Here is a 20,436-nt window from a genome sequence, read left to right on the forward strand (position 1 = left end):
ATTTAATTTACGGTACCACATATGAGTTTATTGTTTATTTTTACAATACATTTTTGTGTATGCATTTATGTATAATTATATTGCACTATTAAGACGTTACATAACAATTAAAACGTGTCTTAATAAATGAAGCCCTGTCACCTTTTAAATAATCATTATAAATTATACAAACAAAAATACAAGATGTTTTACTAGGTAGTAATGTTAGGCCAGTAAGAAACATCACAACACTGTGTCCATCAAAGCTCCTTCACAACTAGCATCATGAAGTTTGCTAACAACAGTAAGCAGCTAAACAATAGTCTCTCAACAGAGATACTGCTTTACTGTTAGGAACTGCAAATCAGAGGGGAAATAAAAACTATCTTTTGACTTTATGGTTGCAACCATTGTGTACTAAGTTTCTGTAAACAACAACTTGGCACACCTTGGAACTAAAGGCTTTATTCTGGAATCTTTATTTTAGCGCCGAGTTGGTGGTCACACTGTTCACGAAGAAGCGTGATCGAACGAAGCAATCCGGAATCCGTCCGATGATTCGAGGTTTTTAGTGATTGAAAAAATTAACAAGGTATTTTAGGTTAACTTCGTACTTCGTATACAAACATTATATCCACCAAACTGAAACGCAAAGAATTTTGTTGCAGCTCGATGGACGACCTTTTTTTAAGCAATTTAAATCAACATTTAGAGGGAATATTAATTCCCCATGATGGTGATAAAATTTACAAAGAAGAGTGTGTGTTCTCTTTTGACACACCGGTAAGTTTTAAATTATAATTAGTTTTGTTTCCATTATTGTTTCGTACATTAGTATGCATGATAACACATTTCTTTAAAATGAAGTTTTATAATGATAAAATAGACTATTACTTGGTGACAGTAAAATATTGTTTTGTTAACAGCCCTAGTACAAAGGGTTGAACCCAGGCTAGATACTCTATGTGGCATAGTTATTGAATACCTACTTCTATATTCTATAGTGTGACACAATTTGGCTAGGAAACGAGACACAGTATTGTTTAATTAGTACTCTTGATGTGGTGGTAATCTTTCTGACATAACCTGATTGCCAACACTATTATAAGAGGTTTAGTAAGGTGAAATTAATGATACTATCAAATATACTTGTATACTAAATTGTGTAATTGTCTTAGGCCTATCATTATTCTTTGTTGTTAATTAAATGTAAGGGTAGGGGACGATAAGCGGACCCGGTTTTTTATATTGAAGAATGCAGTCATCGATACCTAATATTCGCATCTCAAATACTAGACTATAAATCGATATAGGCCTAAAAGTATCTATAGCCTAGTCCTCAATAACAATCATGTTTTAAATTAAAATATGAATTTAATATATACAGTGATCAAACAAATTATTATAACCAAATTTAGGAAAACTGAAGACGACCATATTTGCTCCTCTCACATTTAACTTACAGTTGTTTGTTTCCCACAAATTTCACATACAGTAATTGGTTTTTTCGGTACGAGTCCAACATGTTGAAGCCACAAAAAACATGTCTTATCCTAATAAAGCAATATCGTGTAGTTTTCTAAAATTGACTGTCATTTTAATAATTAAAATTACTTATGTAAAATTGAAATATTTCACTACATGTGTTATTTGAAAGTGTTTACAGCTGTTGATATAGATTATTTAAGTTAATAGTTCAAAATAATTAATCAGTATTGATTGATTATATCAATGGTTATGATTTTAAGTAATATCTTTTGCCAATTTCGATATAAAAACCGGGTCCACTTATTGTACCCTTCCTAAATGTAAAAAGTTATCACAATTGGCCTGTCTCACACCTTTTTGATGGCTGCAGTATATAAGTGGCTATTAACACAATTGGATGATGATTATTGAATGTTATGGAATTATTGCTCTGGGGCAGAAGTCAGTACTTCACTAGATATTGTGTACTGTAGTTTGGATCTAGTGAGTGCGTGACAATCATGGATCAACCATCCACTAGTTTGACCAATCGTAGTGAATTGGTGTGTCGGAGTGTTTTGTCGGGCATGTTGAGAGTTTACGTTTCGATCGGAACGAGATTATTTACTTTTTAATAGAACATAGAATTTTTAATGAGTGTATTTGTTCGTCGTGCGGTCGCGTTGTTGGAGGTGCCCCTCCAGAAATTTTACTGATAGGTACTATCTCGAGGGATGTTTTTCTTTCGTTGACCTCAGTGTGGGGCAGCACCAAAGGTGATGGCCGTAGGCACTCGTCTCAACTCGAAACAACTAATTACTCTGTAGCTCGAAATTAAGAAAAACATTGTTCATTTGGATCAAAATTCTGCTCATTTCAGTGTTATTTTTCATTTACGTTTGCAAAGATGGCGCCGCATCCAATGACGTCATCACGAGGTTGAATCACGGTCACAAAAGGTCACGTGACGCCCCACATGGATGTAAAACATGGAAATATTGCTCCGCGCATGAACAGTTGTTTCATTTTTTATGTTCTAGAACTTCGTTATTTCTCATTTCTACCCCGTCAAACCTTATATTGTTTTGTTCTGTAGGACGATTCCAATAAGTTAATAATGTGAAACTCGTATTTTGCCCCTCCGGCCATTAATGTGACAATTACCGAATTATAATACTCTAACAACATTAATAATATATTACAATTTTTAATTACATTTATTTAACAATAAAATTATTCCACAAAACAACAAATCCAACTATGGCCTAGACCTATACATCAGAAATACGCTACAATATTTATAGATTGTGCGGATAGCAGTGAACAACCACATGTATATCTAGAAATGTATAAAATAATTCCTCATATTCGTCATATTCAAATTCTCAAGAAATTAGTTACTTCTTGCTGTTTATTGTTTACATGACAAATGACTGTAACTTAGGACTCATATGTTTTCTTAAAATAAATTGTAATGTTGAATTATTCGTTCGGATAGAAACAATCACACCATTCGATAAAAACAACCGAATAAAGAGTGTAGGCTGCTTATTAAAATCTACCCTATAATTACAACGAAACAACTACATTTACTTACCTTATTTATTTTCAAGGATAAACGTGACTGCTTGTGAAACAAAGAGGAAATGTACGTCACTGTTCTTGGCCATTAGGCAATAACGAAACACATAATTTTAATTTTGAATTTATTTCCAAACATGTTATTTTTGAATACATTTTGAACGATGATCACAATTTCTATATATATTCTGCAAGATGATTGGCAATGCAATCACTTCAAATATATTCGATAGTATCAATATTCAAAATTGATAATCATCATCCAATTGTGTTGGTGGCCGCTTATTATACTGTAGTCCCTTTGATGGCCATGGATGGAAGAGACGATGTAATATGTAATCCATTTGGCTAGAGAAAAGAAATTTAAACAACATTGCATTCAAAATAGGGGCTACTAATTACAATATCAAAAAGTCTGAACAAATATAGTTAAATAAAATAATTGTCTTCTGTACCCATAATGGGAGACATTTATCCAGAGAAGAAGAAGTTACGTTAAAGTAGTATTTAAAAGATAAAAATATTAAATCTCATCAACACACCCTTTATTAAGGACTCATCAGAGCCTTATTGATATCTTGTCCTCCATCCATCTGCCCGCTTCTCTATCTGTTGATAACTCTTGATAGAAAAGTCCTAGAGAATTGAAACATTAGTTCCTTTTGGTACAAGAAAAACGGTACTTTGGTATTATCCGAAGGCCAATATTTTTCTTAACAATTTTTGTTATTGAGTACCTACAAAAACTATATTATTAGAAAGAACACTTTATTTAACTTTGTGAAAATTACATGTCATGACATAGGTTCTTGTTTTCTGCCTCCCAAAAGGAAACAATGTCGGCGAGAAATATGCAACTCTGTCCCTATCTACTATTTATTAATAGCCTATACCCTTGGTTATGAATCCTTTTGAGTTCATAATTAAGTGTATAGCCTTGATCCTCAGAAGGATTTATAATCAGGGGCTATACATATATACGTAGAGGAATTTATGATCAGTACCCTGACCCCAGATCACGTCCCAGAATGTCCAATATTTCCGGCGCCAGATCACGTTGACCGATCTAGCTATCAGTGCGGGCTTCGGTGGCATACACACTTCTGGCGAAAAAAGAAAAATATCCCTCGAGTTAGCAACAAAATACAAGCTCAGATCACGTGAGCGCTCGTAAAGGTTATCTTTAACTTTGGTACTACTAGAAACACAGTTAGAATAACCTAATCTAAACCTGCTTATATCGCGTAATAAGAAGTAGAGACAGAGTGGCCTACTTGTCACTGACATTGCTTTTTTTTGGGAGGAAGAAAACAAGAACCAATTGTCATAAAGACATGTAATTTTCACAGTAAGTCAAATAAAGTCTCTTCTTTCTAATATAGTAATTTTAGGTTCCTGGTAAGAAAAACTGTTCCAATGATTTTGGGATCAAAAGGTCAAAGGGTAGAATGTCTGCCTGTCTGCCCGTGCAAGAGGCTAAATCTTTTTAAAATATTCTAGAGACTTGATACTTGGGAAGTTTGTTCCTCTTGGTCCAATGTAGAACCCTATTGATATTGAGGTCAAAAGGCCAAAGTGAGTTCATCTGTATGTTTCGGTTTTCGGCTGATTTGAATATAAATATTGATGTGCTCTACATAACAAGTTGTAAATGCAGCTCTAGGTGTATGTCATATGTTAAGTCAAAATATTGCAACACTAGTAATGTTGTTATTTGCAGGAAAGTGAGACTGGCCTGTATGTTTGTCTAAAAACATTTCTTGGATTTGGCCGGGAACATGTGGAAAGAAGTTTTTCAAGAACAGGAAACCCTGTATTCCTGCACATTCGCAGAGAGAAAACCGAGGTTTGTAGTGACAGTTTTCCTTTCATTACACTTCAGAAAGGTGGAGGAAATGTGTATGTAAAATAAAACCAAGGTTCACACATATATGTTAAGAAGAAAGAAATTGTAAGGATGTTATTAATTTGTGGTGTATTTCTGTAGTAGGCTACAAATTTATTTGTGCTCTTAAGTTGATTTCGAGGATAGTTGAGACCATTAGATAACATAATGTGTTATACAGGTGTTCAGGTCGGCTTTGGATGGCAAAGAGGATGCATTTGGTATTCGAAATTAGATTAGAGTAATCTACCAGAATGAGGAGTGCTCAAAAGTTTTCACTTTTGTTTCTTGATGTGATGCGCGGGGCAGAGCAAACATTTATTCCACTAGGTGTAGAGCATCTAAATTGCTCTAAATTTAAAGCAGTTTCTTGCTTTTTGTTTTATATAAATGTTGGAAACATAGTGACTGTAATGGTGAAAGTAGTTTGCAGTGCTAAGTGGGAAATTGGGAAAAAAACTAAAAGGGACAAACCGTTTTCTACTTTGAAAGTGTGAGAAATGTAATTTTAGTAGAGGAATTTCCTTTTGAATTTTTGTTGGTCCCTGAATTGATGAACATTTTAAAACAGTAAGTGTAAATTACCCACTTGAATATTAATGATGATAAACTGAATTGGTCATTAAGTTATTCACAATAACTTAAAATCTGGTTCAGTGTATTTTGTTTGTGGATTTGGTAATCAAAAAGATAACTCCAACATTTGTTCTTCCATATTGTCAGCTGTGACAACGCATCTGCTCTAACAAGCATCTTAGTACACCACTTTTTACTATTTTGGATCTGCTAAAGTATTATTTTTCTACAATCAATTATATTTCTTAAACAAAAATGATATTTTTTTAACTAGTGAGGTGAACTATTTATTGTTGGATGTATAAATTTACAACTTGTATTTAAATAGTATGTAATAAGTGTGTAGTATGTAATGGTTGTGTTATTTATATGTATGTTTTTAGATTTTTTTTAACATGTGATGATGACAGTTGTTCCAAATTTGATCACTTAGTCTCTGAATGTTACATTACATTGTTTAAATAAATTAGCATCAATGCAATACTGAGTTTATTAAATAAATTCTAAATTATGTCAAGTAAATCTTATCGCATTTTCATAAACTTGGTATAATGTTTAATAACTAAACAATGCAACGTTAACATAACATAATTAAAATAAATGTATTTGTAAAAACAGTTCGTTTTCGTACAATTCAAGAATTGTATTACTCCAATCTTTATAAATTACTAAAAGCTACTCTAACAATTTCAAATTGTAAAAATCTGTTATTATTTAAATCATAAATTTGTACATCTAAAAGAAATTTTCTAAAGCTCTATGGATTACTTATTAGTCTATTTAGTACTAGAAGTACATTAACATTGAACAACTTTATTTTACCTAACACTAGCTGTTACCCACGGCTTCGCACGCAAATCTTAAGAACCTAAGTCCTTATATTACTTAGTAAAAGCAATTATGCGCGATTGGCTGCGGGTAACAGCTAGTTCGTCAATAAATTCGTAGTATTTTATAACGAAAACTCTTCATTTTCAATAAAATACCAAATACCCACGGCTTCGCACACGATTTCCTACAGAAAAATTGGGACATAGGAAGCATATTTCTTTTGAACGTCGTTATTACCCTTCTGAAATAAATGATAGTCACTAAAAGATACTCCAAGCTCATGATCTATTTAAGATTTAAATTTTAAAACAGTCTCAATATGCACCTGTGAAATAACTGGAATTTTTCTCCAATATTCTATGATTTTTGTATACAATTGAACTATATTAGACCATCGTGGACAGGAGTCAAAAAGTAGGAATTCATTAGCGCACATACAATGTAATAAATGATGGCGCTCAATGTAATTTTGAAACGAAAATAGGCATATTTTAGGTACTTATTATTACAGTCTAATGATTATGAGCTTCAGATGTTGCGAAATTGCGTATGGTTTTTATTTTAAGCTTTGCGCGTGTATCACTTCTGGATCAAATTAGTTATATCTCCGATGCCATGATTGAGCTTGCTTTGTTGTCTCGATCGAGAGAATACACAGAGTTTTGAGAACCATACTTCTGTCAAAAAAAACAACTCAGGTTGGTTTTATAACATTCTTTATATTTGTAGCCAACGTAAGATAGTAATTTTGATATCTGCATTGCTCTTCTGATCAAGCATGAGCATGGTTTATATTAGATAAATATTGAAGTTAAAGGTGAATTTTTACGTCAAATTTGAATTGTATTATCTGGATAGTAAAGTCTATGTTTAACAGTGATTGCAGAAACAGTTGAAACAAAATTTGCTGTTTCTCTTAAGCTTACTCTATGCTTTCAAACTATAAGTGTAAAGAAATTTAAAATATTAATTAAATTATATAAACATATATTTCTTTTGTCGCATTATATATTGCCGGTCACAACACATAGGGGCGTAAGTGTTTTTCCCAACTTTTCAGGAGAGCAGAAATACGGAACGCGTTTTTTGAAAGCTCTCAGTATGCATACTTATTAATTAGTTAGATGAGTCCAAATAACGTTTTCTTTTAGTTTAAAGAATAAAGATTCATATCCTGATATAATTTAATCAATATACGGCTTTAATAATATTATATAAACAATTTTAAAAAATGTGTTCCACTTACGCCCTTTTGTGTTTTAAATATTCATAGAGTTTTATACTTACGCCCAAGGTTGTAATAACACATTTTTGAGATTTAAGTTCAAATTTTAATTTCAAACATTTCAAAAGTAAATAAAAATTATTAAAAACTTGTATAAAATACGTGGAATCACTGTCAGTAATAGTTGACATGTTAATGTATAAAATATAGAGATTATAAAAATTAATTTAAAGTAGAAAGTTAAGTATAAAACTTGTTTAAAAGTAAAAATCCTTAACTAGTATATGTGTCACTGACCACCCAAGGTACAGAATATAAACTTTTTTTATAAAATGATGTTAGGGCTTATAAAAACTAACACATCTCTAAAAGAAGAACACAATATTCAAAACTTTGAACAAACTTTTTGAATCATAGTCAATTTAATTAATCTACGCTTTAGGAATGAGGTAAAGACTTGTAAAAGTTAACAAATTCAGAATTCCTAATTACAGGAGTGTCACCTTCACATAGGGACATCGAGTCTTTAAATTTATCAGCCGAAATCTTAGGCTGTACTTTGTTGAGTTGACCAAGAGGTTTTTCAAAAGGATCTTCATTTAGTCTTTTCAGTGTTATGGATCATTGAGATTCTTGTAAGTGTGAAGTTTTAAAAAATATCTCATTTGGTTTAGTTTTATTTACTCCAATTTCAACTACTTCAGTCCAATTTATCGAAGATCCGTCTTGATTGTCCTTTCTTACCTGCAGGATTTGTAAGTCCTTTGAAAAAGTTTTAAAGTCTAAAAAGTCACTACTCTCCATTTGAATTACATTGTATGGGTTATTAGATCTCGCCAGCTTCATCACTGGTACTAATTGTGAAGGCACGAATAAGTCTCCAGCATGTTTTATGGCATAACCAATTGCACTATGGGCTGAATCACCCTCAATTTGCCCATGATTGGTTTAAAAAAATCTGAGAGTTACCTCTTCAATATTTGTCTTGACAACTACATAGAGGAGCATTGCTACAACTATTGTGTTTTTGTTCTGTCCAAAACACCCATAGGAAAACAGAGACAATTTTTTAATGCCGTGTTGGGAACAGGTTTCTAAATACTTGAACAGACAAGAGGAAATTTCTGCTAATCCACGTTTACTAATAGCCTCATGCCATGTAAAACAACAACAACGTTTGTTCTCAAGGGTGTAAATTGTAAAATTATAAATAGCCAAGTGCCTTTTGTAAAATATGGCTCCTTCATTACTTTGGGATAAATAACTTGCTGTAAATCGAAAACAGCTACTGAATGACTCTTGTTTGCAGTCATCCTTTATTTGTCTCACTCTTTGCTTCTCGTTAATATGTTGTTGATATTGTTTTTCTAGCTTTTCTTTCACTACACTGTCACCTTCTCTATACATTGAGCATAAGCTGCATTTGTCTTTCTTTGGGCGATGAAAACTTAAGTTAAGTTTATGAAACCCATTACTATATTTGACCATGCTTGGTACGTTTCTACCCTCATTTTCTGCACATCCTGTACATCCTAGCTAAATTTAAGTTCTTGTGAAGGTACTCCCTACTAGTTTCCGCTCTCACATAATGCGATTCTACTCGGTCAAATTTATTGATATGGCTCACTATAAGTTCTGTTTGCTCTTTATCATTTTCCATCATTGATGTATGTCGACCTCCCCTTTTTTCTGGCTCTAATACACCAGTAGACTGTAGTTTTGTAAAAGTAGTCCAGGCAGTTTTTTCACTCACTCCAAGTGTATTCAGGAAAAACACTTTACAGACAAGTTCTAGTGTCCCATTGCGTGGAAAAAAAGTAGTTCACAGTATTTTGCCTTCTAGAAGTAACATTTTTTGTAACAGTCTTATTTTTTTCTTCTACACTTGTATGTTTTGCTATGTACTCCCTTTGTAAAGTAAAACTTTCCAAACCATAGTAAACGTTAAAAATCTCAAGTCTGTCTTCTTCTGTAAACGTATTACACATTTTATTTGCCCGTTTACAAGCATCGCTTTTGCATTTTTCTTTCATAACTCGAGGAGGGACTAAATTGTAAGAATGGTGTTGAACATAACCTTGGCCTGAATTTCTGAACTTTTTTTAGTTTCTGTTGGTTTATACGTTTTACTTTTGGTTGTGGCTCTTCTCGTAGGGACCCATCCAAAGGGAAGTCTTCAGGGACTTCTCTTTCATCATTTTTATTGTGATTACTGCAATTGTCATAATTTTCAAAATGAGGAAAACACAATAGACATAAACATCTATGGCAAGCTGCAAATACTTCACCATTGCATTTACTATACTCACAAGATGCGACATTAGTTTCATCATTTGAATTTGTTTGGTCATTAACATGTTTTTTTTTCAGGACAATTTGTTTCGTCTATAATTACTTTTTTAACTCCTATTGGTTTATAATTTATAGACTTTTTCCTTTTATTTTTTTTGTGTTACTTTTTTCTTGGGAATAATTTCATCTTCACTTTCTATGTCCGTCAATGATTGGTGATCACACTGATCAATATTAAAATGATCCTTACAAACTAAGAGATTGCACTTACTAGTTCTAGAGCCTTCATATTTACAGCTCTTTATTTAGCACTTTGCAAAGAACGTTGGGTTGCTGAATGTATCGTCTTTAAAAATAATTGGTGTGTCACTGTCAGATTCTGATGTGTATCAATTTCACTATTTCTAAGTTGTTATTGGATTTCAGCTAAAGGCAAACTGTCGTCTATATCAGATTGATCTTCTTCCATTATTCTAGCTGATTATTGTATAAACCTAACCGCAACAATCCGAAACAAAACAAACTCAATCACTCACTTACGCCTGTATAGTGTGTGTATACCTACAGTACTGTTGGGGAAGATTATCAAATCTAAAAAGGGCATAAGTGCACTTACGCCTGTTTGACTTGTGATGATATTAGACGAAATCACTTACGCCTCACGTGTATCTCATAAACCGTTGGGAATTGAGTTACGCCAATTTGAGACATGATAGTACCCTATCTAAGAACCCTTCTAGTGGTAAAATCTCAAAATCACAATTTTTCCACTTACGCCCTTATGTGTTGTGACCGGCGATATGTTTACAAAGAACAGCTGATTAAATTTGAAAAGGCTCTTTTACTTAATAACATATGTCTTCTGCAATGCATTTCTTACGGGTATTTTTGTAACTTTTAGAGACCAGTGGGGCGGAATCCTGAATCGGGAACGGGATAAAAAGTATCCTATGTCCTTCTCCCAGTTCTTAGCTACCTCCCTACCAATTTTCAGCCAAATCAGTTCAGCCGTTCTTGACTTATAAATAGTGTAACTAACACGACTTTCTTTTATATATATAGATTACTTTCTTGTCTAGGTGAAGCCAACGACAGTAGCGGGTGATGGGCCTGAGAAGAAGGTGACTCGTCTTGCTATTGGAGTTGAGGGGGGCTTCAACGCTGATGTTGGCCGCCAGTTTGAGACTAAAGAGACTTACAGCCTCGTCATCGTGCCCAAGTTCCTTACACTAGAGTGGCCTAATAATAACTTGCCTTTGGTGGTATGTATTAATCGTCAACATAATTAGTCAAACAAATCAGAACAATATTGCAAAATGTAAGTGTTAACAACTCAAGATCCTTGGAACAAGCCCATGAACTAGTTACGAAATCTAAATTTCCAAGTGGATTGAATTTAAGATTATTTAGTCATTATAGTTTATCTTGAAAAATTAAACAAGATGTTAATAATTCTAACAAATTTGACCTTCTTAGTACTTTAATTATATTTTTCTGTGTTAAAATTTTTGTTACAGCCTTATATATTATTATTTTTAGTCCTTGAAGACGTTATATACTGAAAAATATAACTTTTATTATTATCTTCTGGTTTCTTGTTCTAAGAATTCATATATATTTATAAAAAATTACAAGATTCCAACTATTTTATATGTTACAACTTTTATTACAATTCCAACAGACTTTTTTTTCAATGAAATTTGTCAATACATATGCATGCTCATCCACTTAAAAAGTACGTTTGCACAAGCAGGGAGCAAAATGATCAAAACCTGGAGTTTGCTCATAAAGTTTCCTGCTTACAACATCTGTATGGGTTTTATCAGTGGGAAAACGGTATAACAGGTTGCACTTCTATTTTAGACTTTTTAAATGAGCATCGCTTGAAAGTCGTCTAATTGACAGTCATGATTGTAGAGAATCTGTCTTCAGTGCATAATTTAGAATATCAATGTATTTCTCAAAGAATATTCTTAAGAATTGCACTTTTTTGTTCTTCTTTTTGCTTTCTCGATTCACGATTTGGCCATCACGATTAGGTTCTTCATCCCCGTTCTCTTCCTCATCTCTACTTTGCTCTTCTGTTTTTGATACAGATATGGAATATCTTTATTCGTTAAAATGCAGTTTTTCAGGCTGATGCAACATCTCAATTGACAAATTCCTGGAATGTTACTGGTTCCTCATTGCGTTCATTAACCCCTTGCACTCGGCAGGCCCTTAAGTGTGGCTCAAACTGATCTCTCACTCAGGTCAGGTGAAGTTACAAGTAGAGTTGTCCCCTCAGCTAATGGTCAGCAGGGTTTTGCGTCACCACTATGTCCGTAATTTTGAATAATTTTTAAATTTCAATATTTGACCTTTGTCTCTTTAAATGATTGAGATTTAAATGCAATACTCATACACTTAGAAACTTCACTAGCTTTACGCTTAAAACCTTTTTCAATTGATTATTTATATTTATTATTGTGTTTTAAATGTACCAAGTATTCACTAGCTTTACGCTTAAAACCTTTTTCAATTGATTATTTATATTTATTATTGTGTTTTAAATGTACCAAGTAGTAAGTCATTCATTTTACTTGTATTAAAAGTATTTCTAAAATAAATACACAATTACGTCTCTGATATCAACAGAATATACACTTGTTTCCATATTATTAGAGTTTTCTCCACCAAATGCACTAGTATTTTAATAAATTAATAGGGTACACTATAATAGCTACAGTGGCATTAACTCTCAGATAAAAACCAACTATAAACAATGTTTGTTATAGTTTGTGCTGCAAATAGAGAAATGTTAATTTAGATTTTTATTTGGCCAAGAGATTGTAGCACTTTCTAGCCACAAGTGGATAAGAATTAAATTTTATAACTGTGCAATGAAATGAGCCACTCAGTGGTCTGATGAGCTAAACAGGAAAACAGTGACGGCAATTATGTGTGGCCAGGCGAGCTGAGGGAGAGGATGTGTTCATAAACCTCCAACCTGACACAAAGAATAGCAATGGGCACCCATTGTGGGTGGCTGTGAACTGAGTGACAATTACATAAGATAAAATCTGAGGGTGAAGGGTTTGAAGTATTATTCCAGTCTGGTTTGTTCTTTTTTTAACTCCAGATTTTTGTGTACCTCCAGCTGTGTGTTCTTGTAAAACCAGCATTGTTTTTTGTACAGTAGTTAGAAATTGTTTTTTGGGAGACATTCTTCCAAAATTTATCAGTCATGCTCATTGTTTGCTAGGTGTTAATAGAATTTTGTTTATTGCTTTCAATTCAGAAACAAATGTTTTTATCCCTGTTTCTGTTATGGGTTTTGACATTTTTAATTGCTTCCTGGCCAAGGTGCTGCAATTGAGCAGTCCAGTGTTTGGTTGCAAAAACTTGATCTCGTAACATCATAGAATTATTATGATGATCAATGGTGTTTGCTTGTATACAGCATTAGTCATTTTGATGTATTTGGGTTTTTGTGTATTGTTAATAAAAATAAAAATATTACAATAAGAATTATTTGTTTGAAGGTACAACAGAGTGTCCAAGGTATACTGGACGCAGAGTCTGCCACTAAACTTGCAGAATTGGAAGCGTTGGCAGGGACTTGGGATGGAGAGGTTCGCCGAGTTTCAAGGTGAGTGTGATTTGTTGTTGAAACAGTTAATAAAAACATTTAAAAATTTCACGTAATATATGAATGATTTACGAAACTGTCAGGAGATATTTCAATGTAACCCATGGTAGACCTTAGTTTAATTTGCAAGACAATTTCCAACAATATGAAGGTGCTTATTATATCTTACAATCATTTTCTAAATTTATTACCTTCTGGAGATCATTGTCACTGGTGGTTTAAGCTTTTAACAATTCTCTAAATAGTACTTTTCGAAGATCAAAGAAACTCTTTAGATAGTAAAAATTAGCTTTTTAAAATTTAAATATAACATTTTTTATAAATATGTTCATTGTAAAAAGAATTTCAGTTTTCTTAAGAAATTCCGCAGTAATGAAACTAAAAACAAAAAATACCATATTCTTAGACTGCCAGTGTAAAGAAAATGTGATTTTATTGAAATTTATTGCAGATTGTTTTCTATAATCAGACAAGTGAGGTGAGCATACCATAATACGTTTTATTTTTGATATTAGTTTTGATGAAATAATTTAACTATTGTTATGATATTAACAATAACAATATTGATTGTTATGATGAATAGAACTTATACAACGGAGTATCGAAAGACCCGACAGAATGTAATAAAAGTGTACAAACTGATGGTAACTTTTTCCCGGATCATTATAAATTTCTGCTCTTTGTTGCTTTCTAACCTCAAAATCAATGGAGTTCATTGTTGGATCAAGAGGAAACTGAGTAGGAAAGTTTGAAATTTGTGGGACTTTTTTATTGAGAGTTTTCAGACATATGACCCGATTTAAAAAAAGAACTTGTCAGGTCCTTAGTAATGATTGAAATGAATGAAGAAGATGAGCAAATGTATATCGTTATGTAATGGTCTGTGAGATCATCTACAATGTGTAAGGCAATTGAATTTTAGTTTAGGTTATAGATAGTGACAGTAGTATCCTGTCTTTGACTGAAGTACTCACTCATTCTCTACCTATTATCCCCTTTATTCTGTGTGTAATATAATATTTGCAAAGCTCTGTAGGTGTAGAGGTGGATATAATAAGTTCTAAATCACAGACCAGTTTCTCTTTCTTATGATGAAAATATTACAGGCATGCGGAGAACCTCCTCCAGTTGGACAACGGAATTAAAATCCCTCCAAGCGGATGGCAATGTTCCAAGTGTGACCTCAACAGCAACTTGTGGCTCAACCTTACTGACGGTACGATCCTGTGTGGCCGTAAGTTCTACGACGGCACTGGTGGCAACGACCATGCTGTGCATCATTACAAGGATACTGGTGAGTTTAACCACATTTCGTCTTCCGTAATTGAACTTCTAGTAGTTTTATTGTTCATGAATCAGTAAATAATTAACCTCTTTGTTATAGTTATATGTTATTATGTGTTTTTGTTTTTTTCTTGCTGATGATGTGGTATCTCTGAACATGCTTGTTATTTGAGTTCTGTTTAGTATTGATATTTTTAGAAATATCTAGGACATATAAAAAAAAATACTAGTATTAATTCTTTCCATCATATTTCAACAATGTTTTGATATTTTTGTTATTAATTTGAGATTTCAATGTTAGGTTTTGTTGTTTAAAACAAACATTTATTACACTAAAGAGCTCTGGATAATTACAACAAAGTCAAACTGATGTGGAATATAAATAATAAGACAGCAGGCGGACTTGTGAGAAAGGCTTACTTTATTAGCCCCATTCAACATCGTGGTGAAGAACAAGACAAAAGTATCAGAAAATGGGAAGCTGAAGGGATTGTCCTTTACTAGGATATCTCTGCAGATCCAAACTGAATCAAAGTTAGGTTATAGTAATCCTCATATTTCGAACGTCATATATCTGGTTATTCCTTAGTCCCCAATACATACAAGTGTTTGTGGTGACGAAGCATCTTCACGTTGCGGCGCGTTTAAACACAATGTGTAATCAAATGGAGTACTGCACATTCATTTTGACAGTCTGCACAGACAAGAGATCGGCGTACACACTGCGTTTCTGCACGTGGAATAGTGTTATTAGTTCATTACACCATTTAAATAGTTTCCATGGACAACAGCTGTTTATAGAAGTGAGCTAATAATTCTGCAATATAGAATCCTTTGCATGAGGAATATCATGATAAAATAAGTAAGAAAGCAGCTTGGTTCAATGGGTGTGAAGTCTTTAATCCCTCATTGGTGGTACTGAACACCACATCACTAAATCCATGACTTTGACGGAAATCGAGCTAATAATTCATCAAAAGATTTAGTAGGCTACTCATAAGAAAATAGTTGTAAAACTTTTCTATGTTGTTTCTGCAGTCTGTAAAAAGGGTAAGAATTTCCCTCTTTAAAAGTTTTGCAGTAACTAGTGGGTGATTCAATACTCCCTTTTGTGAGGTCCCCATCCGACGATAAAAACTGTGAATTTCGTTAACCGTGAAAAAACCTTAAATAAACCTTCAATTATACAAACTGTGAAAAACTCTACAACTTGCGATTAAATGAATCAACAAGCGTCATCGCCATGATTCTTTCCTTTGGTTCACATATAAGCAAGAATCGGGCAAGCATAATCGCAACAACACGCAGTGATCAGTCTTGGTGCCATTTACTAGTGTACCAGATTAAATTTAGTGGTTTATTTGTGGTAGTGGCTGACCGCTGTGAGTAGGAGTGATGATCGTAAACAACCGCCACTACTCCTAGATATGCAGTCCCGGCGACATAGTAGTGTTTGGGGGAGCATTGAACGGTTCACACTGGCTACTAGTTATCACAGTCGATCAGTGAACTTCATGGGCGTGCCAATTTTTCTCTTAATATTGATCTTAGTTGATTTGGTTGGAGAGGAGTTCATAGATCCTCAATTACGTATAAACATTAGCCTACTTTTTGTTTTTTACATTTTACTGTTGCATTATTAGTTATGATATCTAATATTTTATGATTGTATAAAAATGAATATTTATTTTAGCGGGCAATTAATAAACATTGTAATATTTATTGCTACAGAACATAAATAGTTGTAATGTCCCAAGATGGTTGGATTGTTCATAATTTCCTCTACAAACAGTAAGTACTACTTCGTACACACCGGTATTCATATTACAAGAAGAGTAGAGTGTTCGCCACTATTGGTGATCGACTGGCAACCCCTCTGAATCTTTCCAATGCTCCCACATATCTACTCCGTCTCCGCTGTCAGCTGTGATCCTGTAGTGGTGGGTGGTTGTTTGCGATCGGCCAGCTCTCGTTCGCTCATGTGAACCACTCCATAATGTGATTTAATACACTACTTATGCAAGTTTCACACGGGCCACAAAACGCCAAACTCAGCTTTTTGCTCTCTATCGCCAACTGCTTGCCTGTTGGACTTATGGAGTTAAATGAGGGGCTCAGAGCTTTCAAGGCCATCTCAGTTTATTAATGAATCCAACTAGGTTTTTTTCCTGTCCTTAACCTGTTGACGAGTGCAGCAAATCATACCCAAATGAGTGCACACGGCATTTGCCGTTTGGTCCCGTATGAGGGAGCACGGCATTTTCCGTTGCAGACTAATGACTGTCAGTTCGTTCTCACTGACTTACTGTGACGTCCAGCGGAGATTTTTGGAACTTTTCAGTTGTTCCTAATAGTGTCGCTGTACAGTGTTGCTAGTCCTGTATAGTGGTGGCACCTGGTGATAACTTGTAAAACTATTTTACGGAGGCGGGACACAAGACCCGCTACGCCTCCAAGGTTGCCATTTTATAAGGCCACTCCCCCAGAATGACACAAAGAAGCATAAACTACTAAGGCAGTGCTATGTGTGCAAACACACCACTCGAACTGGACAAAGAAGAAAAGAAACCAGCAATGAATGTTCAACATGTGAGGTCGCCCTTTGTATATATCCTCGTTTTGAGCATTATCACACAATAGCAAAGTTTTAAAACGAGATTATTGCTTTTAACAATCTACAATGTATTTTTATATACATTTAAACTATAATAAACAAGTTTATTAACATTTAAAAGTTTTTTTTTATTTTACTCCCTAAAAGTCTGTCACTGGTCAGTGAGGCACTCAGTATGGACCGTCATAGCGGCACGGCAAATGCTGTGCGCACTCGTCAACAGGTTAAAGGGATTGTATTCTCGTTATTAATCATTGTTAAATTTGTAACATTAAGGAGTCCTTATTCCCCAATGTATTATGTGTATAGTGTTTAACATTAGATGCTCAGAAAAGGATAAGTTATTCAAACTGTAGTAAAGCCTTTTTTTGCAGAGGCTATTTCTGTAGTAGCAAATTACAGCTTTTTGTATAGGACCATTAATAATTGTTTTATTGTGTTTATCAAATGAGGTTTCTTTTCAGGATATCCGTTGGCGGTAAAGCTAGGAACGATAACCAAGGATGGCAAGGGTGACGTCTGGAGTTATGTAGAGGATGATATGGTGGAAGATCCTTATTTGGTCAAACATCTGGCGCACTGGGGGATCAACGCTGCTGTACTTGAAAAGGTATGAAGGATATCGTGATGTAAAGACTTGTCCCAGTAAAGAGTCTTTATCAGTTTTCTATTGACAATGTTATATACAGTACACTCTCAGGAGTCTGAACTTTTAAAAAATCCGGATTTACCAAAGGTTGGTATGACTCATTATTGCGGAGAAATATGACGATGTGCAACAGAAAATAATGGCATAAAACGTTCGCAGTAATGGGTAAAGACAACAAGCTTATTTATAAAACATAAGATTATGTACACAATACGTAATATACACAATGTAGAACACTGTAAACTAAACACAGTTAAATCAAATAACTTGTAGGAATTTTACAAATAAATTAAGTAAAAATACAAATGATAACATTATATAGTTGAAATTATATGTATTAAATATTCACTGGTCTAACATTTAAAAAAAGGGGTGGAACTTATTTCTTGAAGAAATCATTATTGGATGTCTACTTCAATATTGTGGCTCCCCTTCTTGCCTCAAAGTCTCAACTTACTCAAACATATAGTGTCAGCTCTAGTTCTCCATCTAGCATCTTAAACTCTTCGGAGTGTGGAATACAATTATCTTAGCTCTCAGTTATTTCATCTTCTAAAGTTTTGTTATTTGTCACCATTTCAACAATATTGTGATCTGTTATTTCATCTTTATCGTTATTTTTGATTTACTCATCCAAGTAGTTTTGATTTACTTAGTCACATCCAGGAAGTTTTTGTAACATCGAAACAAAATTTTCTTTATCCACTTAATTTTCTTTAAACTCCCCTCAATCAATTTCTTTGAACTTGTTGCAACTATGTTCCAACAAAATCTTCCACGATGAAACTGATGATGACACAGGAGTGTTTTTTTTCCATCATAATATTTATTTTATTTCCCAATATTTACAATAGTAATTCAAAACATTTGTGGAAAATTACAGTCACCTTCATCCAGTACATGGTGACTAAATTAAAACTAATATTAAAGTAATAACAAAATAAAGATGTCTTAACAGTCTAGTCTTCAAACAAAAACACTGTAACAGGCAGCTCCTGTGACGAATAACAATAGGGTTCTTATCACAAGGACGGAATTCACACTGATAGGAATGGACTCATGAACCTAATTCTAATGTATTTTTACCGTAACAGAACATCAATACTTGTAGCATCAAATAGCCAATATTTTAGTTTATTAGAAAAGGAAACCAAAGTATTACAACTTTTAATTTCCTGTGGCAAACGATTGAAACTTTTTGGGCCTAAGTAGAGAAAAGTTTTTGAAAAAAATGATTTATTCACCCTCGGTCTTACAAAATGGCGATTTAATACATTTCTAGTTTGATAGAATAAATTTTCTGTCCCCCGGTTGCCACTCCTCTTATAAAAAGCCCGAAGAACTTTGAATATGAACAAATTTTTTATTGTTAAAATATTTAGTTGTTTGAAAAGCTGATCCGTATGATCTCTTCTGCGTTTGAAGCAAATGATACGAATAATATATTTTTGAGTCACATTTAACTTGTTCAATAAGTTGTCAAAAGCGGATCCCCAGAATTCAATTCCGTATTGTAACCGTGAATGTATTAGTGCAAAATATATCGTTCTTAAAAACTGCGAGTCACATACATTTCTTAAAAAATAAAATGATCGAATAGACTTTCGCAATTCAGTATTCAATGCATTGACTTGAGCTTTCCACGATACTCTATTATCTAACAATATTCCTAAATATTAAATTTCGTTAACTTGTTCAATTAAATCGCAATTACAGTTCAAAGTATTTTGACAGTTGTGATACTTGATTTGATCATAAAAAGTATATCCAACTAAATCAAAATTTAATAATTTGGTTTTATTTGCATTGACTAACATAGAATTTGAATCGCACCATGATTTAAGTAATAGTAAATCATGATCTATAAAAGCCCGTATTTCATTCCAACTGTCGGCTGAATAAACAAATACGATGTCATCCGCAAATGCAATTACTTCTCCTTTAAACGGTAATAATAAAAGGTCGTTAATGAAAACTGCAAACAAGTCGGCGGAAAGTACAGATCCCTGCGGTATGCCAATGTCTACAGACCTCTCATCGCTTAGAGCCTTAATAATACGCACTTGTTGTTTGCGCCCTGTAAGGTATGAGGAGAACCAACCAAGCGCAGCCCCTCTCACTCCAACTGCCTCCAATTTTATTAGTAAATTGACATGACTAACCAAGTCAAAGGCCTTTGTAAAATCAATAAAAAGGCCTGACACTTTTTTATTGGAGTTTAAACTGTGATTAACTATTGTCATGAGAGCTCTTATAGCATCTTCCGTACTGTTTCCTTTTCTAAAACCAAACTGTTTAGGAGATAGAATATTGTTTATTTCTAAAAAATCTAGTAATCTTTTCCTCATAGCTTTTTCAAAAAGCTTGGAAAATATAGAAAGCAAGGAGACAGGACGGTATTGCTCAACAGATTCAGGATCAC

General features: G+C 33.6%; 1 protein-coding gene across 1 annotated transcript in view; it reads left to right on the top strand.

The window, feature by feature from the left end:
* Positions 1-481: 481 nt before the first annotated feature.
* The window catches only part of LOC124365945 (ubiquitin carboxyl-terminal hydrolase 5), a 42,702-nt gene continuing 22,747 nt past the window's right edge, over positions 482-20,436 (top strand). Inside the window, exons 1-6 of the mRNA XM_046822090.1 lie at positions 482-762; positions 4,748-4,873; positions 10,916-11,098; positions 13,361-13,467; positions 14,574-14,761; positions 17,830-17,975. Coding sequence (XP_046678046.1) covers positions 652-762; positions 4,748-4,873; positions 10,916-11,098; positions 13,361-13,467; positions 14,574-14,761; positions 17,830-17,975 — 861 coding nt within the window. The 5' untranslated portion in view covers positions 482-651. The remainder of the gene's footprint in view (positions 763-4,747; positions 4,874-10,915; positions 11,099-13,360; positions 13,468-14,573; positions 14,762-17,829; positions 17,976-20,436) is intronic.

Source organism: Homalodisca vitripennis, chromosome 7 (assembly GCF_021130785.1).
Source record: "Homalodisca vitripennis isolate AUS2020 chromosome 7, UT_GWSS_2.1, whole genome shotgun sequence".
Classification (NCBI taxonomy): domain Eukaryota; kingdom Metazoa; phylum Arthropoda; class Insecta; order Hemiptera; family Cicadellidae; genus Homalodisca; species Homalodisca vitripennis.